This window comes from Pongo abelii, chromosome 5 (assembly GCF_028885655.2).
Source record: "Pongo abelii isolate AG06213 chromosome 5, NHGRI_mPonAbe1-v2.0_pri, whole genome shotgun sequence".
NCBI lineage: Eukaryota > Metazoa > Chordata > Mammalia > Primates > Hominidae > Pongo > Pongo abelii.
Genome location: NC_071990.2, coordinates 91,290,906 through 91,317,356, shown reverse-complemented (window position 1 = coordinate 91,317,356; position 26,451 = coordinate 91,290,906). Strand labels below are relative to the sequence as shown.

The 26,451-nt window shown below is 37.8% G+C and overlaps 1 protein-coding gene across 3 annotated transcripts in view; it reads left to right on the top strand.

Moving 5' to 3' along the window:
* Positions 1-3,376: 3,376 nt before the first annotated feature.
* MAP3K7 (mitogen-activated protein kinase kinase kinase 7) overlaps positions 3,377-26,451 on the top strand; it is a 75,351-nt gene continuing 52,276 nt past the window's right edge. For 2 of the 3 annotated variants that reach the window (XM_024247790.3, XM_054556708.2), the window contains exons 1-3: positions 3,377-6,153; positions 20,747-20,857; positions 23,936-24,001. In XM_024247790.3, coding sequence (XP_024103558.1) covers positions 6,034-6,153; positions 20,747-20,857; positions 23,936-24,001 — 297 coding nt within the window. In that variant the 5' untranslated portion in view covers positions 3,377-6,033. 3 annotated transcript variants of the gene reach the window in all.

The window sequence follows — 26,451 nt, the reverse complement described above, 5'->3', positions numbered from 1 at the left end:
ATGGGGTTAAAGGAGAGAATGTTACCTGCAAACAGAAATGTCAGCTAACTGTGATGTCAGAGAATGTCTTGGAGCTGCGCCTGCCAGAAGCCTCTACTCCACCTTTGCAATGCTCACCCTTAAAAGCTACATTGTGGGTAACTGGAACACCAACCCTTCCTGCAGCTCCATGAGTTGGCTAAGTTCCAGCTTAGTTTCTCCTGGGATGCCAAAGACCTAGGATGAAGATACGGAGGGTAGAAAATATAGAACAAATGCATATATTAAAGAAATGCTGCTCTCTAGCAGTGTCACTAAAATGCTAAGGGACTGGCTATCCTCTGCATACTCCAGTTCTGAATACAGTGCAGCAGAAACTATTTCTGAACTTCCTGGAAATAATAATATTTAATTGGGTTGGGTGGGTTTGGGTCTCAGGCAGTAAAAATAGCACTTTCTAGGTATAGAGCTTGTGTTAGGGCTTTCCGGAGAATCAAAACCAATAAGATATATATGAGGAGATCTATTATGCAAATTGGCTCATGTAATTACGGAGGCCATGAAGTTACACCATCTGCTTTCTGCAAGCTAGAGAACCAGGAAAGCCAGTGGTGTAATCCAGTCCAAGGCCTGAGAACCAGGGGAGCCAAGAGTGCAACTCTCAGACCGGCTCTAAAGGCCTCAGGGGAGGACTGGTGTAAGTCCTGAAGTCCAGAGGCCAAGACACAGGATCTCTGATGTCTGAGTACAGAGGAAATAGATGTCCCAGCTCAAGAAGAGAGAGTGAATCATCCTTCCTTTACCTTTTTGTCCTGTTGGGCTCTCAACAATAGGATGATGACTCCCTACATTGGTGAGGTCAGATCTTCTTTACTCAGCCTACTTAATCAAATGCTAATCTCTTCCAAATACACCCTCACCGACACACCCAGATATGTTTTGCCAGCTAGCTGGGTATACCTTAGCCAAATCAAGTTGACAAAAAATTAACCATCACAGAGCTCAATCTGAATAAATGTATGAATAATGAGCATTTGCTGGTTGCATACTCACCACTCACCAACCATTCCCTGCTTTGCTGTTCCTAAGAGTATTAAGATTTTCCTTCGGGTTAGCATCTCCTCCTTCTCCTTAGAGCCCATGTTTCCAGGAGCCCTCAATCTAAGTTAAACAACGTACAGTCATGCATTGCTTAACTACAAGGATAAGTTTTGAAAAGTATGTTGATCGGCAATTCCATCATTATGTGAACATCATAGAGTGTACTTATACAAACATTACATACTTATATCATTACAAGATGATATAGCCTACTATACACCTAGGCTATATGGTATACCTAGGTATAAAACAGGTATACCTGTTCCTAGGCTACAAGCCTGTATAAACTATGCTACTATACTGAATACTGCAGGCAAATGTAACACAATGGTATTTGTGTATCTAAACATAGAAAAGGTACAGTAATGATACAATATAAAAGATAAAAAAAAAAAGGTACACCTATATAGGGCACTCACCATAAATGGAGTTTGCAAGACTGGAAGTTACTCTGGGTGAGCCAGTGAGTGACTGGTGAGTGAATGTGAAGGCCTAGAACATTACTGTACACTACTGTAGACTTTATAAACACTGTACTCTTGGGTTACACTAAATTTATTTTTTAAAAGTTTTCTTCAACAATAAATTAACCTTAGCTTATTATAACTCTTTTACTTCATAAACTTTTAAATTTTTTAAAACTTTTTGACTCTTTTGTAATAACACTTAGCTTTAAAACACAAACACTGAACAGCTGTACAAAAGTATTTTATTTGGATCCTTATTCTATACATTTTTTTCTGTTTAATTTTTTTATTTTAATTTTTTAAACGTTTTGGCTAAAAACTAAGACAAACACATGTTGGCCTAGGTCTACCTACACAGGGTCAGGATCATCAACATCATTATCTTCCACCTCCACATCTTGTCCCACCAGAAAGTCTTCAGGGGCAATAACACACACACAGCAGTCATCTCTTATGATAACAATGCCTTCTTCTGGAATACCTCCTGAAGGACCTGCCTGAGGCTCTTTTATAGTTTTTTTATGGAAGAAGGAGTACACTGTAAAATAACAATTTAAATAGTATAGTAATTATATAAATCAGTAACATAGTTGTTTATCATTATCAATATTATGCACTGCACATAATTGTATTATACTTTTGTATGACTAGCAGCATGTTTGTTTACACCAGTATGACCACAAACACGGGTAATGCACTGTAAGTAATGTGTCATGCTATGACATTACTATGGCTACAATGTCACTAGCCAATAGGATTTTTTCAGCTTCATTATAATCATATAGGACCATTGTCACATATGAGGTCCATTGACCAAAAAATCGTTATGCAGCGCATGACTGTGTGTATCCTCAAGCATCCTGTTCCCCATCCCTCAAGGGGACACTTACCCTTGAAAAAGAATGTTTAACTTAATGCACACTTAATCTTGAAAAAGAATGTTTAACTGCTCTTCTGAGATGGCTACCAAGAGATGCTCTCTGTTGTACTTTGCGATGTGTCATGTGAAAAATGAAACTGCTAGTACATGCATTCTCAATGGAGGCAATAACACCTCCAAAGGGGGCAAAAACTTGAGAGAGAAAAAATCTTACTATTTTTACATATAAAGCACAAATATACATACAATACATAAATAGATATACAGTGTATCTGAGGTATTAAAACTTTGAGGAGGGGCATTAAGATGTCTAAAAAGGCTCCTTAAAAGAACAATAATGAAAAAAAAAGATTGAAAAACACTATTGTAGAATATAGCAAATACCCCAAAAGGCAGAAGAGAATAATGGAAACTCAATTATTGATGTTATCATCAAGCCTATGATGGAAATATGGAACACTTGTCTGACATATATATGACCCAGAACATTAAAGTGGTGCTACTTTAGTCCCAGTTTCTGCTAAGCCTCCATGAAAATAGGTCCCAGATATCCCTACACCCAAAATGAGCCAAATAAGATCAGAATCTCATTTAGAACAAGCAAAGAGGTGGTGGGAAATGGATTTTGAAACCCTTGTCTTCTCATCCCCTGGAGAGTATAAAAGGGCCAAAATTGAAGACAGAGTTGGAAGTTAGAGAGTAGTTATTAGGGTGCTGACATGAGGGAGAATGATGGAGGGTGCTCAAACTCAAGAGGGACTTCAAGGAATTTACCTAAATAGTTTTGATATGTATCTGGAAACTTGTGGAGACACACAGACTGGTGACTGAAGTTGACATGAAATTGTGAGGTCAAGTTTCTATCCTTAATTCATGAAAGTTAAAGGAAATGCAAAGTCAAAATTGAAGTGAACTGAGAGAGGTTCAGCTCCCCTCCATCATTCCTCTGCATTTAAACTTTATTATTTAGGATTATTTGGTTACAAGTGACAAAAATACAACTTGGACCAGCTTAAATGAAATGGTAATTTACTAGCTCACATAACCAAATCACAGAATGTAAGAGATGGATTGGACCTTGGGAATGACTGAACCCAGAGACATAAACACTGATGAAACTTTCCATCTATTACTAGAAGCTAGGGAAAAGGCGCAGGCAGACAAAAAAGAAAAAAAGTAATCTGCAAGCAAGTTGGACAAAAATTGATTTTAGACTGGCATCAATATCAGAAGTCCAAATCAGTGGATAAAACATAGAAATGTTGGGGTAGAAGATATTCAAAATCATGTAATCAATTCACTTTGAAATGCATCTAGCAAAATGGTAGATGGATGTAAATATGGATGGAGAGATGCACATATGTATATTATGATAAAGCAAGTATAGTAAAATGTTAAAGGTAGAATCTTGGTGGTGGGCATATAGGTGTTCACCATAACATTCTTTCAACCTTTCTCTATATTTGACAATTTTGTAACGAAATTTTGGGGGAAAAAATCAAGCAGGAGAACTGCATCATGGCTGTAGTAATTAGCCCTTTGTCAAGATTCCAGTCCTAAACTGAAGGTACAGGAAACATATCTTACACTCCAGGGAAAGGGAGGACTGACAAAAGCTATTCATTTGTACAAAATATGTAAGTATTTATTGAGTTCCCACCTGGCAGCAAGATCAAGGTGTTAAAGGGAAATCAGATATAGACCTGCAGAGTTATAGCACAAGGTAAGAAGTGACCATATTTGTTTGGAAATCCAAGGGGAATGACAGGTGAAAATGACTGTCCCACTGATTAAATCAGCTTCTCTTGGGTATCAGTGCACCACGCATCATTTCACATGCCCTGATTTCTCACTTGGACAACCAACTGGATGATGGCATCCTTAAGTGACACAGGAAAATAACATAGGAATATATTTGTGGTGGGTGACAACTTTTGAATTTGCTGTGGTATCTTGAAGTTTAGGTGTTTGTCTAAGTAGAGATGACCAATAGGTCCAGAATTCAGGAAAAATCTTGAGTATTTGGAGATTAGGAGTCATCATTATAAAAATAGTATGAGAAACAGAGACCTTGGGTAAGAGCATGCAAAGTGAGAGTGTACAGTGAAAAGAAATTATCGCTTCTTTCATTTTTTTATCCACTCATCAAACTGTCACTGCGTGTCACTAGAACTATGATAAAAAGTGACAGAATGTTTCCCAGGAGTTTGTAACTTCTTGATGGTCAAATCCAATGATTTATTTGCAATCCCAAATGTGTTTAACATAATTCTATACAGCATATACTTGGTTGGCTACTTCTTCATTGGAAAGCTCTCCTCTGGTGACATTCCAATTACTATTTTCCTCACTTCCCCCTTTCAGTCTCTTACTGAAACTTAGAATTTGACATTCGCAGGAATCCATTCTTGGTCTTTGAATCTTCATCTCTAACTCCAATTTTCCGCAGTTAGGCTTTATGTCAAACGGACTATATAAAGTTCAACAGTTAGTTTAAAACTAAAACTTGTGCTGGTAGTACAAAATGAGCAATACTGACCATCTTGGGGACAGATTGATCTAGTTTGTGAGGACCATAACTGCTTTAAACTCTCAGCGTATTTTCTCATGTCCTGAAAATGGGGACGAAAATATTTGATTTTCAAAGCGACTGTTGATGATTCATTTACTAAAGCACTAGTGCCCCGCACTCGTAATCCATAACTTGAGATGAACACACCAAATTATAAATATCTTATTCACCTAATCTGTGGAAAGTTTGTAACACCAAAACATTAACTTCTGTTCTTGATCACTCAGCCTCCATAGTTATTCATGTTGCATGATCTGATTCGCTCTTTTAGAATTTCTCATAGCGTCAGGTACTAGCTCAAAGTAACAGGAGCAACTGCTTCTTTCCATATCCCACATTGAGGAAAACACATTTTGCAAGCCGTCTTAAAGAAACAGGTCAACTTAGTTTAGGGATGAAACTTAAAAGAAAGCTTCGTCACAAAAAACACAGTTCAACACCACCTCGCCCGTCTGCAGGTAGCTCAGAGGAGAGGAAGTGAGGCCAAGACATATTTCACGCAGCACAGACGAAACCCCAGCTTTTATCTTTCCCGCTGGTCCTTAAGGGACCAACCGTACTGATTTTCCGTCATGTTCCGCGCCACTTCCGTTCGCGCACTTTAATTACGTCAGGCGTCCTCTCTCGCGGTATCATCCGGTTGCTGAGGCCCTGTAATAAAGGTCTCGCGAAATTTGTTCTAGAGGTCCAAGCTTGCTTCTTAGCTTACTCCACCCCATCCCCAACCTGTCCCTCCTTTTCTTTCCAAGTCACAAAATTCTCCCCTCCCCTACCCCGGAGTTTACGGCCCTCCTCCTGTTTCCGATTTCAGCCCGGAACCGGAAGTGTAGTGGGCGGGGCCCGTCGGCGGAAAACGCAGCAGAGCCAGAGCCGGACACGGCTGTGGCCGCTGCGTCTGCCCCCGCCACGGATCGCCGGGTAGTAGGACTGCGCGGCTCCAGGCTGAGGGTCGGTCCGGAGGCGGGTGGGCGCGGGTCTCACCCGGATTGTCCGGGCGGCACCGTTCCCGGCCCCACCGGGCGCCGCGAGGGATCATGTCTACAGCCTCTGCCGCCTCCTCCTCCTCCTCGTCTTCGGCCGGTGAGATGATCGAAGCCCCTTCTCAGGTCCTCAACTTTGAAGAGATCGACTACAAGGAGATCGAGGTGGAAGAGGTGAGCGAGGCCCGGCATGGAGACGCCGGTCCCGGCCCGCCCCGTCCCCGCCTCTGCCTGGTCCCGGCTCTGAAGGTGGCTCCCGGGGCCCCTCTAATTCGCGGGACCCTGCGGGGTCCACCCGGGAGACCCCACAGCCCTCAGTAACGTGGGAGTGGGGGTTACTGTCTGAGCTCAACTGCTCGGGAGTAGCTGCCTTTTTTCCTCTCTTGGGTACTCTTGATTTTGGATTTGATATTCCGGTGATAAACAGGAGAATGAACTGGTGAGACAGTGTAGTCCACCAGTTCTCGTATCTGTAAGTAGTAGTTTCAGCGAAGATCGTAGCCGTTCTGGAGTTTCAGTCCGCTGGACGTGATGTTCTTAATGGCCAAAGATTGTATTATGTTCGACTTCTACTTCAGTACCTGGCATGTAGGGGATGCTCAATAAATGCTTGTTAAATTAGTAGATCATCAAGTCTAATAAAGTGTTCCCCTTAGCACCGAATGGTTCTCAATTTCTCCGATACCGCACAGCAATACTCGTAATGTTTAAACGCTCGGCTTTCAGTTGGGCTAATGTAGGTGAATTTCACCATAAGTAACATAGACTGGTCTACGATCAAAAGATGTTTCAAGTAGCATATTCTGAAGAGATAACGAATGATTTCGGTGACAATCAGAATATAACATTAGACTAGAAATCGCTATCAGAAAACCCATATCCTTTCTTTATTCTGCAGTAATTTATTTTAGAACAAGATATTTCAAAGTGACTTTAAAGCGTCGTTTTTCAAATTAACAGGTAAATTGGGTTCTAATGACTATAAAATTTAGAAAAGTAAAAACTGCATATATTTTTTTTAAAGACACTTCAGAACTTGTTAAAAACTTTGGTTGAAAATACTATCTCTTACCATGTATTTGCCATTTTTTAAATTTATTAAGCACTTTGCCTTATATATCCCATGAAAACCCTAATGAAATATTATAGATTATCAACGAGTTATGTCTACTTTAAAATTCTAAAATTATTTTTAAGTGTCAGCAAGTTCAAAGTAGTGAGATAACGTTCAACAAATGAATTTTTTTTCCTGTGCATGTTTTGGAAGAGTAATGGATTACTGAATTATATATTTTTTATCACATAAAGTAACTTTAGAGATCATTGAGAATATCCTCATTTTACAAGATAATATGGTGGGAAGAGCAAGGTCTTTGGAGTTAGAGGAAAGTTCAGTGTATCAGATATGCCATTTATTAGCTGTGTGATTTGGGGCAAGTTTCTTAACCCCTTTGAATTTTAGTTTACTCTAAGAAAGGGCTAATAAATTGTTTCATTTTATCTGCATAACAGATCTTAGTAGACATTATATGCAAAACACCTACCACAGGGCCGGACACATATTAGGAAACATAGTTCCAGAGAGGAAATGTGACCTGCTTTAAGGTCACATGGCTAAAAGAAGACCAGTATTTTGAAAAGAGGGGGAAATGTTTTGCGTTTATTTTTTTTACATTGAGGCTATGATAAATTCCTTTTCCAGAAGTGGATAGTTGATCCAGCTTTCATGGCTAATATTCTTTTTTAAGAATAAAAATTCAGTGAGTCAGTATACAAGAATTGCAGTTTTTAAATAAGCGTTTACGTCTGCTCTGTGGTGAATTGCTATGCTTGTAGACTACAAATTGTTATATAATAATAACTTGTGCTTTATGGTCTACTAAATGCTTTCACAAACTTACTTCATTTGGTTCTAACAACCTTAGTTTTTGAATGCTGCTTTCTAAAGCTTTTTACGTTCTTGATTCAGGGAAAAACGAATTACTAAGGAGGTAGTTATCATTTTGATGTTCTTCCCCTAAAGCTATTTCGCTTCTGGTTAGGTTTCTGTGTTTCCAAGACCCTTCTCTCAGTTTAGATAGTGTTTCAATCTTTGTGTGTATGTGGGTGTGTGTGTGTTTAGGACATTTCTGGGAATAGGTTTTTGTTTTTTAGATGAAAATTTGTTTCTAATATTAGGCAGTCATTTGGGTTGTTTGTTTTATTCCCTTTCATGTTTAATACTTAGTTCATTTTTGCATTAAAGATTGAATTTGGACCTTTCTGATATTGAAAGCATTACATAATTTCCATCATCTTCTTCATTTGCGTACATTAAACCAGTGTTACATAATCCAGGGTGAACCATGAACACTTATTAGCTATTTGTCAACTTAGATTACACTTCCAGTTCAATTGTAAGGTAACAGAGGAAGATGACCAGAAACAAAAACTATTTTATGTTGCTTCCAATATTTTATATTGTATGAGAATATTACCTTCTAAATTAAGAAAGTCATGTATTTCTCAATATAATTGAATTGTATTATATCAATATAATTAGAAACTGTAAAAAAAATAATAATTCAACCACAGGCCAAATATGCAGCCATTTAGTAGATACATATTTCTAAGACATTAGCTGATCTTGCATTTCTACTATTGTAACTCAGTAGTATTAGTTTGGCACATCTTAAATTCATTTCAATTCAATCAAATTAGGTAAGGTCTCAGCCTCAGAAATCTGCCTAGGTACTTTTTAAAAGTCATTTAGTGTTTACCATCTAGATCTGGCTGTAGAGAATGTTGGAATAAAAGAGGGGATGGGTTGCAAGGAGTGTTACACAGGGTGGTATAGTGGAAAGTGTTCTGGACTGAAAAAGAAAATTTAGATGCTGTACTGATTCTGCCATAATATATTTTTGTAACTTTGAGGAAGTCACCACATTTTTCTGGGCCTGTGGTTACTCATGTAAACTGATTGAACAAGATCATGTAAGGTCTTTTCCAGTTCTAAAATGAAAACACATTCATTTTTTCCAGTATTTAACTGTTTTCTACAGTAAGCTTAGGAATTCTTTAAAGACAGTGATCATGGTCTCCTATGGAATTTAGTTGGTGACCAACTAATCCTGGGTTGACAGGGCAAATGATATCCCATTTTACAGTTATTGACAAGCAGTCATAGAGTTTGACTTGCCAGAAGCCGCATGCCTAAGTAAATGGTAAAGCTGGGAATTGAATATGAGATTTCTCACTTGTGAGTCAGTTGCCCTTTCCACTGGATTTACAGTGTCACTCAGTACTTTCTGAAGTACTCTATAACCAAACCTAATATGGGAAAGGGGAAATAAAATACTGATTTCCTTTTTAGTGTAGTTGGTCCTGAGCATTTAATGAACATTCTCATCTGTGCGTAATACTCTGAGGTACGCTAAAAGATGAATAGGGCTTGGTGTGGTGGCTCACACCTGTAATCCCAGCACTTTGGAGGGCCAATGTGGGCAGATCACTTGAAGCCAGGAGTTCAAGACCACCCTGGCCAACACGGAGAAACCCCGTCACTACTAAAAGTATAAAAATTAGCTGGGTGTGGTGGCACAGGCCTGTAATCCTAGCTACTTGAGTGGCTGAGGCATGAGAATCGTTTGAACCCAGGAGGCAGAGTTTGCAGTGAGCTGACATCATGCCACCGCACCCTAGCCTGGACAGCAGAGAGAACTCTGCCTCAAAAGAAAAAAAAGAGGATAGAAGAATCCTAGGATTACCTCCTTAAAATGCCTGACTTAGTATGATGTGAGACTGGAGTAAACACGGAACAGTTAACTATAGACCACAAATTTAAAACTGTGAATATAGTGTAAATTAGACACTTAAGCCATAATTTGAAAACAGTTAATCACAGAAGGTTCCATGGAGTAGGGACAAGTTTAAAACTAGGTTTTGAATAAAGTGACCATCATAGGTTGGGAAAGTCACTAAGATGAATTTTCTTTGCAGTTGTTCCTCTGCCTAAAGTGCTGTTCCCCCAGAACTTAAGATGACTGACTCCTCACCAGTCAAGTCCCACCTCGAATGTTATTAATACTTCCTTAGAGAAGCATTCCCTGAGCAACCTAGATCTTTGTCATTTCTATTACCTTTCATGGTACTTACCAGTAACTGAAATTGTGTCTCCTTCAGCAAAATGTAAGGTGCCTTATTCACTTTTGTAACCCCAATGCCTAGAACCTAGAAGGTTCCCTATACATATTTGTTCAATGAGTACATGAAAGTATCACAGCATAATAATAAGAATTAAATGCCCATCTTGTTCTCTTATATTACATGTGATAAAATAGAAGCTAATTTATGCGATTTGGCTAAGGCAACACTTACATTAGAAATGAGATCCGAGTCTTGTTTTAATGTCAACTCTATTATAGTTAGCAGATACTTTTGTTTAGCAGAGATAAAAAATGCTGTAAAGGGCCAGATGCTATGAGTAGGCCACGTATGGTAGGTCTTTACTACAGAGTGCTAAAAAGACACTATTTACAATGGTTGCTTTTGAAAAGGGAGACCCATAATGCTGACCTCAACTATAGTGTAGGAACAAAGCTACAGTATTGGACACATAAAATTACTGCACCATTTGTATATATTCTTCAGCTTTGTTAAGGAGACACACAAAGGTTTTGCTTTAAAAGCTAAAATATGCTACAAAGAGGAGATATAGATAGAACTTAAACAGTTACATATACTTTGTAAGTTTAAGTTATAAATATATGGGGAATTGGTATTAGAGAAAAACCTAATTTATAGTGGTCTAAACAAACTGAGTACATAGATTTGTTAGTCACTATTTAATTATGGATACCTAAAATAATCAATACATTCTTTCATGTGAAAGTGACCACTGATTTCAGTAGAAATCTGGAATTACTGTAGTTAAGAGGTAGCTACAGAGATAATTTTTGCATTGTACATCTGTAGCTTAAAAGATAGCATGAGCATATTATTTGAAATAAAAGCCTAGAAAACGGGTGAGACGTATTGTGGCAGGTATTAAAAGACTGTGTGAAAAATTCAGAAGAAAGTTTGAATAATCAAAGCTTACTTTCATGTTATCAAATCCATCTTGTTAGCAGATGGCAGTTCCACTCTGCCACAGTTTATTAATAGATATTGAAGTTCTAACATAGTTGGAGGCTCCAAGTCCTAACTAATAAATGTATGATCTATGCTTGTTCTGTCATGTTCCTCATTTCTAGCCAGAACAATGTCAGCATCACCAGGGGTCCATTCAGATAGTTCATAGAACAGGGCCAAATGAAACTGACAGCTATAGTCACTGAACTAAAAATAACATGAATTCGGAACAATTAAAAGAATTATTTAATAATAAATTAAGAGCACAAAGGCATAGATCCTTTTCCATTTAGGTTAGGTGTGTGTTTGGTTGTTTAACATGACTTGTCTGAAGGAATGGAGTCATCTTACATCATAAATTAATTTTTAAAGGAATTTCTTTAAAAATAACACATACACACAAAACCTGATTTTTGTTTTTGTGCCTTTCAATAGTAGTTGCATGGAAATATTCTATATACCATCTCATATTCTTCTATATTTTTTATTAAGAAATTAAATTTAAATCTACTTAATTGTATGAGACTAAAGTTGTAGACCCAAAACAAAGAGGATTCAACCATATGGGGAGAAATGCTTATCATAAAGTAATTAATCAAAAACATTTTGATTTAGAAAACAAAATTTAGATTCATAAATTTAGAAGGAAATATTTCCAAATTGACCTCCCTTTTAAAACCAAAGTCCTTTTTGCATTCCTGTTTTTTACAAATGAAGGATTATGAATAATATCTGAAATATTTATTTGTAGGTCACCATTTTAGTTGGATGTGTGTGATAGGGGAAATACTTGTAACTTGATATGTTCTCTTTTTTACTCTTTTGATGGAAATTCATCTTTGGGGAAAAAATGGTCATTTAAAATAATGTTGGGCTAGGTACGGTGGCCCACACCTGTAATCCCAACACTTGGGGAGGCCAAGGTGGGAGATTTTATGAGGCCAGGAGTTTGAGACGAGTCTGGGCAACATAGTGAGACCCTGTCTCTATAAAAAATTTTAAAAAACAAAAAACCTAATTGTTAATTACAGTGTGTCAAACAAACTATATTATTCAGAAAAGAATTCGGTTCAGAAAGCAGGTTTGATTTGTGAACTTGAATTAGAAATTTGGTAGTAAATAAAAAGTGGCCTTCTTTCAGTGGTTTACAACTTGAATATTAAGTTTTTTCATTGTTTACCTCAGTTGCCAGTATGTCTCAAGAGTGGCCATCTATGCCACTTTTTTCTATTGATCTACCATATGTCAAGAAAAACATCAAATTTGCTTTCTGTAGTTTGTAACATTGGCTCATTCCTTATCTAATAATGTACATAATCTCCTTATGTGTTTTTAGGCTTGGCCTTTGTAGTCCAGACATATTATTATTCTACATCTGATCTTCTCCACGATTTTATGTTCTTGATTAATACAATAAGGAAATTTGTTACCAAGATATTTGCATTTGAAACATTGTCTTAGAAATATATATTTTTTAAAAATCTATACACATGTAAGATTTTCCCCAGTCAGTGGAGTGCTGTTTTACCTAGCCTGAGAGAGGTGGAGTGCAGACAGTAATGAACTTTCTTAACCAGCATTTCCTGTTGGAGCAGTGATATCCACAATTTTTTGTTTGTCTGTCTCCCACCGGTAAAACAAAACACTTTCTATTTTGTATACTCAGTTTTCAGTGTGTATGTGTGAAATACATATTTTTAAACAATGGGAGATGAAAGGTTTCCTACTATCATTTGACCGTGGCTCAAGTTGCAATAAATACTTTCTAAATAAAACCTTTCTAAAATGTGAGAATTGACTTAATTGAGATAATATCTGTAAATCTACTTAACTAAGGTCAAGTAAACCACAATATACACAAGTGAGGGACTGATAATGGAGTTAGTATTTGACATATTGAACTTAATAAGCCTCTAGGACCCCTGAGTCTCAAAGGCAGTTTTAAATATATCTTGAGCTTGAGCAAAAGACCTGGATGGGAGAGATCTGAGAGTATGAAGCCATGAGATTAGAGAACACATTTAGAAGCAAAAGGGCCAAGGACAGAACCCTGGAAAGTAGCAACATCTGAGGTTTGGACAGAGGAAGGAAGAATCAGTGAAGGAGGCTAAAATAGAACTCTTAAGCAGAGACAGGCAGAGAAGGGATTGTTGACAGCCATCTTTGGAGACTGCCATAAGCCCTTTATACACAAGCCTTCTATTAACCCAACTTCACTCTTTTTTCTTAAAGGAGATTAGGGCTTTTTAAAACCCCCCTCTAAACAGCTAAAATGTGATTCGAATATAATCTTTTGAAAAGTTAATTGTTGTTAGTTATCATACTTGTTGCCTTTGAGTAGCATTTTTCTCTGTACCAGGCACTGGGCTAAATCCTGGCAGGCCTCTGTTTTGTTGGCACCATGAAACATACCTGAAAGCTGACTCTGATTTACTAATTCCATGATCCTTGAATAGGTAACTTCAGTTCTTGGAGCCTTGGTTTTCTTCTCTCTAAGGTAGGAATAAAAAATCCTATATATTCATGGGTTTATGGTGACACTCAAACTCCATCATATTTGTAATAAAGAGCTTTACAAGTTATAATATATTGTTAAATATAAGGTTGCATTATCGTTACACAGATAATAAAATTGCATTTCTTTAAAATGTTATTTCTTGAAGAAAGGAATGAGAAGTATATTGGAATGCCCTGGGAAGCTTCTTTTATGCTACATAGCACCTTCTGCCACCTCTAATTCCCATTCAGACTTCTCCCTTAGAGAGCTAATATCAGAATGGGGGGAAGGAGAGTAAAATATACCAGGAAACAACTTTATCTGTTGTATATATCATCTGATTATTCTATCTTCTACTCTTATGGATATATGCTTATACTGTTTTTTGTTTAAAGCACAAAACTCCTGTCTCTGGCCAGGTGCAGTGGTTCACACCTGTAATCCCAGCACTTTGGAAGGCCAACCCAGGCAGATCGCTTGAGCTCAGGAGTTCAAGACCAGCCTGGACAACATGGCAAAACCCCGACTCTACTAAAAATACAAAAATTAGCCAGGTGTGGTGGCACAAGCCTGTAATCCCAGCTACTTTTGGGTGGCTGAGGCAGGAGAATCACTTCAGCCAGAGAGGCAGAGGCTGCAGTGAGCTGAGATCGGGCCACTGCACTCCAGCGTGGGCAACAGAGTGAGACACTGTCTCAAAAAAACAAACACAACAAAACAAACTCCTGTCCTCCTGCCGGTATTTCTTACTTGTTTTTAAAAGTTCAGAAATGTAACTATTTTTCTATAACTACTATTTAATTATGAGTCATTCCTCTTTTCAACTCAGTAGAGAAAAGCATTTAATCTTGCCACAACAAGGATAATTTCCATGTAATACTTTTTAAGTATCTTTGTACTCAGAAATTTCAAGATTAATTCGGTTATTTCAAAATTCAGTCTTCCCTCATAAGTATTTTCCTTTTCCCTTTCTCCTGCCCAAGATGACATATGGGTGCTGTGGAAAGCTTCCACAAATAGTATAAACAGCAAGGGAGAGCTCTCTGGTCTGTGTAATGGCTTCCACTGAAATACCTTGCCTTATTATGTGTTGTTAATGGATTAGCCTTGAATGCAGTGGTTTTCAAACATTGAAACTACCTAGAGGGCTTGGTACAACATGGATTGCTTGGCCTTACCATCAGACTCAATAATTCTGGGTTGCACCCTGAGAATTTATATTTCTAATAAATATCCAGGTGATGTTGATACTGCTGAACCGGAGACCACACTTTTAGAGCCACTGGCATATGCTTTCACTGTCCTTACATCTGCTTTCCCCCTGGAACGTCTTTTTCTTTTGGCTTCTCTGACGCTCTCCTAGTTTGCCTGCTACCATATTGACTGTTCCTTCCTGTTCCTTGCCCATTCCTTCTCCTCTCTTGTGATCTAAATGTTGAACTGCTTCAAAGCTCAGTTCCTGGACTCCAGTATCTCCATATTATTTTTGGTTACCTCTTCCAACTGATTGACTAGAAAAACTGACTACATGCTAATGACTCCCAAGTTTGTATCTCTTTGTCTGACTTCTCCATAGATCCTCTCACTCACGTTTCTACCTTCTTACTTGATATCTCCTCTTGGATATCCAGTAGGCATCTTAAACTTCATATGACTAAAACCAAACTCTGAGTTATTAAAAAAAAAAAAATCTGCATCATTCTTATCCCTCAGTAAACTGTTTTCCAGTCTAGGTGTTTTCCTTGATTCATCTCTTTTTCTCTACACCTGTCCTGCCTGGATGCAGAGCATCAGCAAACCCTATTGACTCTACCTCTAAAACATGTCCCAGATCTGCCCAGTTTATACACTACCATTGACCTTGCCCTCGCAGCTATTGTTGCTTGTTTGGACTGCTGTAATGTCTTCCTAATGGGTCTCTATTTACATATCCTAGCTTCCCTACAATCCTTTCTTTAAGAGCTATAATGATTTTTTTTAATGTAAGTCACATACCATCCTTACTTCCTTGAATTTTTTCAGTTCCTTCACATTGCACTTAGACTGAAATTCAAACTCCTTTTCATGGTAGGTAGAGCCATTCAGGATCCAACCTCTGCCTGTCCCTCCAGCCTTACCTTACAATCACTCTTCCCTTCCTCCACTATACACCAGCCACACCAAACATTCCTAAGTATTTCTGTAAATCATCACTGAAATGTCACCTTTCTCAGTGAGGCCTTGAGTGATTACCTTGTCTAAAATTGGAGTGAGGCAGAGTGCATACATGTGTGTATACACACACAATTATACTCCTTTTCTTCTTAGCACACAACTCCCTTTTTATTTGTCTTTTTCCACAAGAATATAAACAGTGAGAACAAGGATTTTGATTTGGTTTGTTCACTCTTGTATCTTCAGTGCCTAGAATAGTGCATAGCCCTTAGATTGGGCTCACATATTGGAGTGAATAAGGTTGTGAGGTTTTTCTTTTCCCTTAGGGCAAAGCTTTGTATTAGTTGTTTCTTCTTCTTTTTTTTTTTTTTTTTTTTTTTTTTTGTGAGACGGAGTCTAGCTCTGTTGCCCAGGCTGGAGTGCAGTGGCACGATCTCGGCTCACTGCACCCTCCGCCTCCCAGGTTCACGTGATTCTCCTGCTTCAGCCTCCCCAGTAGCTGGGATTACAGGTGCCCGCCACCACGCCCCGCTAATTTTTTGTATTTTTAGTAGAGATGGGGTTTCACCATGTTAGCCTGGAAGGTCTCGATCTCCTGACCTCGTGATCCGCCCGCCTCAGCCTCCCAAAGTGCTGGGATTGGTGCCTTGTGTCATCCAAATGTCAGATTAGTAACCTCTTTATATGGCCTTTTCAAACTGCCCAGCCTGGAGCTGCCACTAGTCTCTTGGTCATAGCATCCTTTTTTTTGTTGTTGTCATTGTTGTTCTACACGGCATTTTTTTAAAGTCTGATTTTTTTTCTTACTCATCTTTTGTTTGTATATCGATTGTCTTTTCTCCTTCTCCCCTCCCTCCACATACACTAGAAAGTATATTTGTGTAGATCAGAGCCTTTGTCTTATTTCTTTCTGTATTTCTGATATCCCAAGCAGGAGCTGGATGTAGTACGCACTAAAGAAATATTGGTTTAAGGAGTAAACAAATGAAGTTCATCATTCTTTCAACATCAAGCCTCACTTGCATCTTTTGAAGGCAGAAGGCCTAACCCATTTCTCCCTGCATGCTAACCAGGCCGTCCCCTTGGCTTTCATTAATCCTCTGAAACCCAGCTGTGTTCTTCATTAAGTATTTGAGCTAGCTACTATCCCACAGACCTCTAATGTAGGTCCCAACACTCTGCCCTACCGTAGCCTCCTTCCTGCGATCAGAAGACTCCTTAATTCTCAGTTACCTTGCTTTTTGCTTCACAAGAGTTTTTCTTTATCCCTTACCTGTTCTACTGGGGCTGAGGGAACCCGGGTTAGGGCCTCCCTTGGTCTGTCTTCCTTGCCACAATCCTTACTCCTTTGAAGCTTCTGGTGTTTGCAGAGCACATGCTGTGAGGATGCCTGCTCTTGGGGATCTAAGTGAGAAGAGAGGGGTATGAGTCTTTTTTGCTGTTGAATCCCTACCCTAACCCTATCCTGAAAAGGGGGAGGGAGGAGTTTATTAGCCTTCATCATGGACCCTTACCTTTGGCTCTCTTCAGCTGGTAAGTGTTTAAAAGTTTTTAAGTACTATTATTTAGTCTTAAATTTCTTCTCTACCACACTTTCATTCCATGAAGGCAGGGGTCCATTCTTTAAATATATTTTTTCTTCTCATCCCCAGTGTATCTACCTTTATGCTATTTTTAAAAATGGGAAGTCATTTTTGATACACAGAAACTTAATTCTTTAAGTATTGACTGTGCTTATAATGTCACTCCTTTTAATTCACAGCAGTTATTATTTCTATCCTGTATTTCAGGTCAGTACAACCTTGGACATCTTCACCTTTCTTTATTATAACTTTAGATCCTGTCATTTCACTATGCATGTGAAATATCTTGTGGCCCTAATAAGAATGGAGGCTTCTTGAGCCCATGGGCTCATCTTACAGGAATGTGCCTGTTTTGTATTTCAGGGTGTTCTAGAAAATTGCTTTCTTGAGCAAAAAGGAGAAAGTTTATCATGTCCTCATTTGGCCACATTTTGTTCCCATGGCTTTAAGTTGAAAGCTCAGAAGCAGCTCTGCTCTCATCACTAGGTGGCACTTGTGAATTACAAATAGTCAAATGAATTTTTATGACAAACGTGTGATTCACAAATATAGATAATGTTTGGAATCCCTGCATGGACGTTCCTCAAAATGGAGAAAATGAAAGAAGGGGATTCCTAGTAAGTACAGTTGCTGTGATGTATTTATAAATACATGGTTGAAGAATAAATTACTTCATAATCATTTCATATTTAATAGTAATATCAATAGGTATAGTCTGGTCTCCATGCCTGTGTTCTTAAACTAATGTTGCCACGAAATTGAAATTTTTTTAGGACCTGCTTGCTATTCATCTTAGTTTATTGCAAGAGAAATGAGTTCTACAGGTCAGGCGCAGTGGCTCACGCCTGTAATCCCAGCACTTTGGGAGGCTGAGGCAGGGGGATTACTTGAGTTCAGGGATTCAGGACCAGCCTGGGCAACATAGTGGGATCCCATCTCTACCCAAAAGAAAAAAGAAGAAAAAGAAAAGAAATGAGTACTACAGCCCTTTACACTGACTCATACCCAATTCCAAGCACTTACTGTTCTTTGTAGTATTTGAGGAAATACCTGGTTTTAACTTACAAATCCTGTAGATATTCATGAAGGAAAATGTCAGCACTTCTATTTTACTGTTGCGAAAACGGAAACTCAAATTTGTCCACCATTAAGAGCTAATAGGTAGACAGAGCCCTACATTCAAACTCAAGTCTATTGGATTTCAGAGCCTGGGTGTGCTCTTTCATTTATTCTAATGGTACCAGGTAGCCAGTATCCTCTATTCACAATAAAGTAACTGACTGGCAAGTACAAATGTCTGATGAGAATTGTGAAGGAGAACAAGAACCTAAACCACAGAACACTGAGTGCCCAGGGCTAGGACGAGTGAAATGGAAAGTCAACAAAACAAAGACTAGCTACCAGAGATGTTGGCCTACTTTGAAATTTTGCATAGAGGCAGCCCCATTTCCTTTAAGCCACTGATGAACAGAAGCTGAATATAGAGTATGTTCATCATTACATGCTCTAGGCTTCAAATCCTGGCTTCTCTGAATATTTTCTGACCATCCAATCTTGGGCAAGTTACAACCACGTGACTCCATTTGCCTCCCTTTTAAATGGAAGAGGATTAAATGTGTTAACGCATGAGAAGCACATAGAATAGTACCTTGCACATAGTAAACATTCAATATATGTTAACCATATGAGTGGCTTTAGACATTGAACAATATGGTGAATGTTCATTCTGCCTTATTGATACATGAAGTGGAATTTAAGCTATGGCTAGAGTGACCATACACATCGCAGTTTACAACTAATGTCCTAATATTATCATTATTAATGCCCCTTTTTTAATCTCCAAAGTACCCTCAGTTAGATAATAACTCATTTGATCAACCTAGCTATAGTCAGCTTTGTTATAAAAGAGTTTTGTGCCAGGAATTTGTTCATGTAAGTCTAAAGTGAAAGTTCCTCCGAGGGAAGATACTAACTTCTACTTCCCGACATGGGGCTTTATATATGTTACAAATTAGGATTGGTAACATTCCCGTGTTAGACTACCTGGCATCAGACTGCACTTTAACGCTTGCTAGCTATATAGCCTAGGGCAAGTTAGTTTACTTCTTTAAAGCTAGGCACTTCAACTGTAAAATGAGAATCGCATTAGTACCTTCCTCTAGGCCTGTGTAAATGAGGTAATGTATATAAAGCATTAGTTAAGTGCCTGCTGCATAGAAAGTACGTATAAATATGGTTAAGAGATGCAGATGTTTTGCTAAAGAAAAAGGCCTTGATACAAAGTGCTTAGGTTCATTGGAAGCTGGGAGATTGGAGTAGGTGGTGCTTAACTAAGGTCCTTTCACAATGATGAAATCTAATGATTTTATTCTAATAAGTATCAAAAGCTATTTTTGTTTTCTTCATTTTTTTATATTATGAAAAATGTCAAATATTTGTAAAAATAGGACTCCATGAGAGAGCAATGAACCCATGCAGTACTCATCAGTTGACTTCAACAATAGTATGATACATGGCTGATCTTTATTTTTATGACTTTTGAAAAATAACTGTAATGAGATCTATTTTACACATCATAAAATTCACCCATTTGAAGTGTACAATTTGGTGGGTTTTGCAAATTTACCAGGTTGTCAGCCACCACCATAAATTAGGTTTTTGGTTTTTTTTTTAATAATTTCATCACTTTGTCAGGATACCAGCTACTCATTTACTGTTAATTCTAATTTTCACCCTTGGACCCAGGTATCTGTCTATAGATTTACCTTTTCTGAACATTTTTTATAAATGGAATCATACAATATGTGGTCTCTGGTGTCTGACTTCTTTGACTTAGCATAATGTTTTTGGAGTTCATATTGTAAGTAACATATATCAATAGTTTTTCTTGTGGAATAAAATTCCATGGAATAAATAATACTATATTTTGTCTGTCCTTCATAGCCAGTCTTTTAACATCTATATTTATATCCTTTCTCCTCCATTCCCTATCCCTATTGAATTATTCAAAGGCTATTTTTAATTTCTTAAATATGATAGCTGAAAATATTTATTATATGTTCCTGCTTTTTGTTTTTCCATATCATCTTCTGTATTCTCATTCGTCTTGCCTGTTTTAATTTTTTTTTTTCTCCGTTTAACAAATCACTTTACTTTGTTCCTCCGTGTGTCTTTTTTGGTTTTACTTGAGAATGAATGGGTGTACAGATCATAAACTTTCAAAGATAGAGACAAGCGTGCGTTTAATTATCTTCTCACTTTAACAAAAAATCATACTTGTTCAGTGGCAAATCCAGGTACTGTTGATTTCCATGTTTTTTTGTTTAAAGTCTTAAAGATTGGCTTTAGTTTTTTATATTGGGCTGATCTATTTGATTCCGATTCTTGTGGTGTTTTTTGTTTTTTTTTTGTTTGTTTAACTCAGGTTGTTGGAAGAGGAGCCTTTGGAGTTGTTTGCAAAGCTAAGTGGAGAGCAAAAGATGTTGCTATTAAACAAATAGAAAGTGAATCTGAGAGGAAAGCGTTTATTGTAGAGGTAAGTTGAGATGTCATTTCTTTTGTGTAGTTCTGCACTTAAGATACTCTGTGAATTTAATATTATGAAAAAGATTGGTTTCTCTGATGTCATTTCTTTGTATACATGAACATCAGCAATTAGGTTTAATCAAAGGTACTGCCATAGGAATAGTTTCTTGTTCATACTCTTAATTCTGATTAAAAATTAGGGAAAAGAGACTTAACTACATAAGTGAATTCACCCCTGAATTAAAACAGTTTCATCCATGGAATTCAGATCTATTTCAAGGCATAGTATTTTAATTTTAAAATAGAAAAGAAATGGTACGCTTTCCCATTATCTAAAATTAAGAAATTTTATACACTTATTTTAAATGGAATGTTTTTAGAAACTCAAATTAGATTATTTTAAAGAAAAATTATTTCAAATTTGATTTTTCTCATTTAGCATGAAAATTTGCAACTGTTCTTTTAGAAATAGATTAGATTGAATGATGAAAGGAAATCCAATAATCATGAGATTAGCATATTATCAAATTTATCCTTTACTAACTTTGTTATTTTGTATTTTGGATCATATTATTTAGTTAAATCAATGTTTTTATCACTATTAAAGCTCATTGGCCAATGGATAAGTGGCCTGTACCTTATAAGCCTTCTGAATTTATATCTCTGTTTTTTCATTTAATCATAATTTCAAAATATGCTTCATATTTTTAATGTATAACATGGAAAAATGAGGACTTAATTGTGATATGAGAAAGTGATTTGTAAGTGGCTGAATGAGTTGAGAAATGCTGATAAGTGATTTGATGTCAGCATGAAGAAAGATGATTTCTAGTAATATGTTCTAGGAGTCTAGCCTCAGCTTTGTCTTATGCAGTATTTTTATTACAGTTTAGATAAAGCTGTTGATCATTTCCTGTTACATTAGCAGTTTCACAAAGCTGGATGAAATAGCATATGTGTTAAACATTAGGAATCACAAGTCAAAAAGATCGTAATAGCGTGAAGAAAATGTTTTAAATCCAGATGAGATGTGCATGTAATATAAAAAATCAAATGGTTCTCCAAAAATTCTTAGTAAAAAAGACTTCAGTCTCCTATACCTCCTCCAATCTAATTTTCTGCTTCCCAGAGACAACTACTTTGAGCTCATTCCTTCATGTTTGGTGTCCCCAGTCCAGATGCTGTTTATTACCCCTTCTCTAAAGAATCAACCTCTAGTCTTCTGCTGGGATGATAAGAGATAGTCATTGAGCTGTTTGAAGTCAAGGAAGGAATCTTTGAGTCTTTTACGCTGTCCCCTGCCCTATCCTTTGATGAGCTCATTTGCATAGGTACCTCATTCTGCCGCCACTCCCCCAACTTTTTGGAAGCTTTGTGAGATAAATCTGGTTGCTTCTCCATTTTTCTCATTGCCAGTTTATGATGCAGCTCTTCTAGGCCTGCTGTATCAGTTATTGCTAGTCATTTGCTTTCCAGCTTCCAAAAATGTATGCTGTTGGTGCACTTTACATTCTCTTCATCCTTCTGAGGTTATGCCTTAAAATTTTTCAAATCTTTACCATCTTAGTGGGAATTAGGGAGAGAGGAGGAAAAAATGCTTGTATAATCTGCTGTCTGAATCTCAGTGCTGAACCTTAGCAAGATGAAATATAGTAAATATATTTTCATATAGTAAATAAGTATGATAAATAGTGATACTGATTCTTCTATTAGGACGAAAAATCCACACAGGTTGGCTCTAGATAGATAGAGCTTTTTATTAGCGTACAGTATGAAGGTTTAGAGACATTAGTGGACTGAATATGAGCCAGCAGCAGAATGTATGTAATAGAGAAGAGGAAGAAGAGTGGAAAAAGGGCAGAAAAGAGAGGAGAAGGGAAAAAAGAATGAGAGCAAGAAGCAGTTTGCTGTGGAGCGGGATGCATTAATAGAAAGAAGTTTGAAGACAGGCATGATGGTTCACATCTGTAATCCCAGAACTTTGGGAATGGCAGATGGGTTGCTTGAGCCCGGGAGTTTGAGATCAGTCTGGACAACATGGCAAAACCCCATCTCTACAAAAAATACAAAAATTAGCTAGGCATGGTGGCTGTGCACCTGTAATCCCAGCTACTCCAGAGGCTGAGGTAGGAGGATTGCATGAGTCCAGGAGGCAGAGGTTGCAGTGACCCAAGATTGTACCACTGGACTGCAGCATGGGCAACAGAGCAAAACCTGTCTCAAAAGAAAGAAAGAAGTTTGAGATCTAGAATAAGAGAAGTGAGTATAGCCAAAGCCCTCATTGGCCTCAGTATGGATCATTGGATCAGGGATGATTAAAACTGAGAGAGGGAAACCAGTTAGTAGGCCATAATGATCACTGCAGCAGTTCAGGTTGGGATTACTAAGGCAATGGCAGTGGGAATGGAGAGGAGAGAATTGATTCAAGAAATGAGAAATGGAATGGAGGCAAGTATACAGAGGGAGTGCACATTTTAAGTCAGATAAACTAAAGTTCACACCCCACTTCTTGGCTACAGAACAGGTCATTTAACCCTCTCTGAGACTTAAGGTTAAAATCTCATCTTTAAGATGGAAATGATAATACCTACCTTGCGGCGTTGTGATAATTACACAGTATCTATAAAGTGCACATTAGGGCCCCACGCAGAGTAGCTAGACTGTTCAACTATAGCTATGAAGATGATAACAATGATAGCATGACTTCTGGTTTGGATAATGCAGCTCAGTACCATCTCTGGGATCATATCCTAACATTTCTTGGCAGAGTTCATCTCTTCTTATTCTATATACTCATCATGCCTTGTTCACAACTCCTGTTATAGCACTTTGCCATTGATTTACTTATTTGTTTAGATGTCTATCTCTCCAGCTAAACTGTATGAGCTGGAGAACAGGGATTCTGTGCCATTCTGGGCAGTCACTTGGTATTTTCAGTGACTACGATTACAATGCCTATTACATAGTAAATAGTGATTGTTGAATGATTTAAATAAATGTTTTGTACAACAGTAAGATTTTAATGATACTGTGAAATCAGTACTTCAAAAGTTATCACTTTTTAACAGAAACTTTAATTTCTTAACAGCTTCGGCAGTTATCCCGTGTGAACCATCCTAATATTGTAAAGCTTTATGGAGCCTGCTTGAATCCAGTAAGTTTGTTACTTTTTCATGGTCACCTGTGAGAAATGACATGGCAGATGTGTGTGTGTAGTTTATGTAGCTATTTTGGGGTTTTTTTTTGTTTTTTATTTTAAGTTTTTCAAAAATATTATATTTTTTCAAGATAAAAAGGTACCTCCAATACTTTAAAATATCAGCAGTGATCCCAATAGTTCAAGTACTATATGAGTACATGTGGCTATTATACACGCACAATATGTCACCAACACACTCTAAACAGTGAGAATACAGCACTGTGGCATTGCTCCCATATTATTATTTTTTTCTTTCTCTTTATGTATTTATTGAGTTACTTATTTGTTTTTGATATCTTTTTTTATTATGCTTTAAGTTCTAGGGTACATGTGCACAATGTGCAGGTTTGTTACATATGTATACATTTGCCACGTTGGTGTGCTGCACCCATTAACTTGTCATTTACGTTAGGTATTTCTCCTAATGCTATCCCTCCCCCCTCCCCCCAGCCCATGACAGGACCCAGTGTGAGATGTTACCCAACCTGTGTCCAAGTGTTCTCATTGTTCAGTTCCCACCTATGAGTGAGAACATGCGGTGTTTGGTTTTCTGTCCTTGCAATAGTTTGCTCAGAATAATGCTTTCCAGCTTCATCCATGTCCCTACAAAGGACATGAACTCATCCTTTTTTATGGCTGCATAGTATTCCATGGTGTATATGTGCCACAATTTCTTAATCCAGTCTATCATTGATGGACATTTGAGTTGGTTCCAAGTCTTTGCTATTGTGAATAGTGCCACAGTAAACATACATGTCCATGTGTCTTTATAGCAGCATGATTTATAATCCTTTGGGTATATACCCAGGAATGGGATGGCTGGGTCAAATGGTATTTCTACTCTAGATCCTTGAGGAATTGCCACACTGTCTTCCACAATGGCTGAACTAGTTTACAGTCCCACCAACAGTGTAAAAGTGTTCCTATTTCTCCACATCCTCTCCAGCACCTGTTGTTCCCTGACTTTTTAATGATCACCATTCTAACTGGTGTGAGATGAAATCTCATTGTGGTTTTGATTTGCATTTCTCTGATGGCCAGTGATGATGAGCATTTTTTCATGTGTCTTTTGGCTGCATAAACATCTTCTTTTGAGAAGTGTCTGTTCATATCCTTCACCCACTTTTTGATGGGGTTGTTTGATTTTTTATTGTAAATTTGTTTAAGTTCTTTGTAGATTCTGGATATTAGCCCTTTGTCAGATGGATAGATTGTAAAAATTTCCTCCCATTCTGTAGGTTGCCTGTTCACTCTGATGATAGTTTCTTTTGCTGTGCAGAAGCTCGTTAGTTTAATTAGATCCCATTTGTCAGTTTTGGCTTTTGTTGCCATTGCTTTTGGTGTTTTAGTCATGAAGTCCTTGCCCATGCCTATGTCCTGAATGGTATTGCCTGGGTTTTCTTCTAGGGCTTTTATGGTTTTAGGTCTAACATTTAAGTCTTTAATCCATCTTGAATTAATTTTTGTATAAGGTATAAGGAAGGGATCCAGCTTCAGCTTTCTACATAAGGCTAGCCAGTTTTCCCAGCACCATTTATTAAATAGGGAATCCTTTCCCCATTTCTTGTGTTTGTCAGGTTTGTCAAAGATCAGATGGTTGTAGATGTATGGTATTATTTCTGAGGGCTCTGTCCTGTTCCATTGGTCTATCTCTCTGTTTTGGTACCAGTACCATGCTGTTTTGGTTACTGTAGCCTTGTAGTATAGTTTGAAGTCAGGTGGCGTGATGCCTCCAGCTTTGTTCTTTTGGCTTAGGATTGTCTTGGCAATGTGGGCTCTTTTTTGGTTCCGTATGAACTTTAAAGTAATTTTTTCCAATTCTGTGAAGAAAGTCATTGGTAGCTTGATGGGGATGGCATTGAATCTATCAATTACCTTGGGCAGTATGACCATTTTCACGATATTGATTCTTCCTATCCATGAGCATGGAATGTTCTTCCATTTGTTTGTGTCTTCTTTTATTCCATTGAGCAATGGTTTGTAGTTCTCCTTGAAGAGGTCCTTCACATCCCTTGTAAGTTGGATTCCTAAGTATTTTATTCTCTTTGAAGCAGTTGTGAATGGGAGTTCACTCATGATTTGGCTCTCTGTTTGTCTGTTATTGGTGTATAAGAATGCTTGTGATTTTTGCACATTGATTTTGTATCCTGAGACTTTGCTGAAGTTGCTTATCAGCATAAGGAGATTTTGGGCTGAGACTATGGGGTTTTCTAAATATACAATGATGTCATCTGCAAACGGCCAATTTGACTTCCTCTTTTCCTAATTGAATACCCTTTATTTCTTTCTCCTGCCTGATTGCCCTGGCCAGAACTTCCAACACTATGTTGAATAGGAGTGGTGAGAGAGGGCATCCTTGTCTTGTGCCAGTTTTCAAAGAGAATGCTTCCAGTTTTTGCCCATTC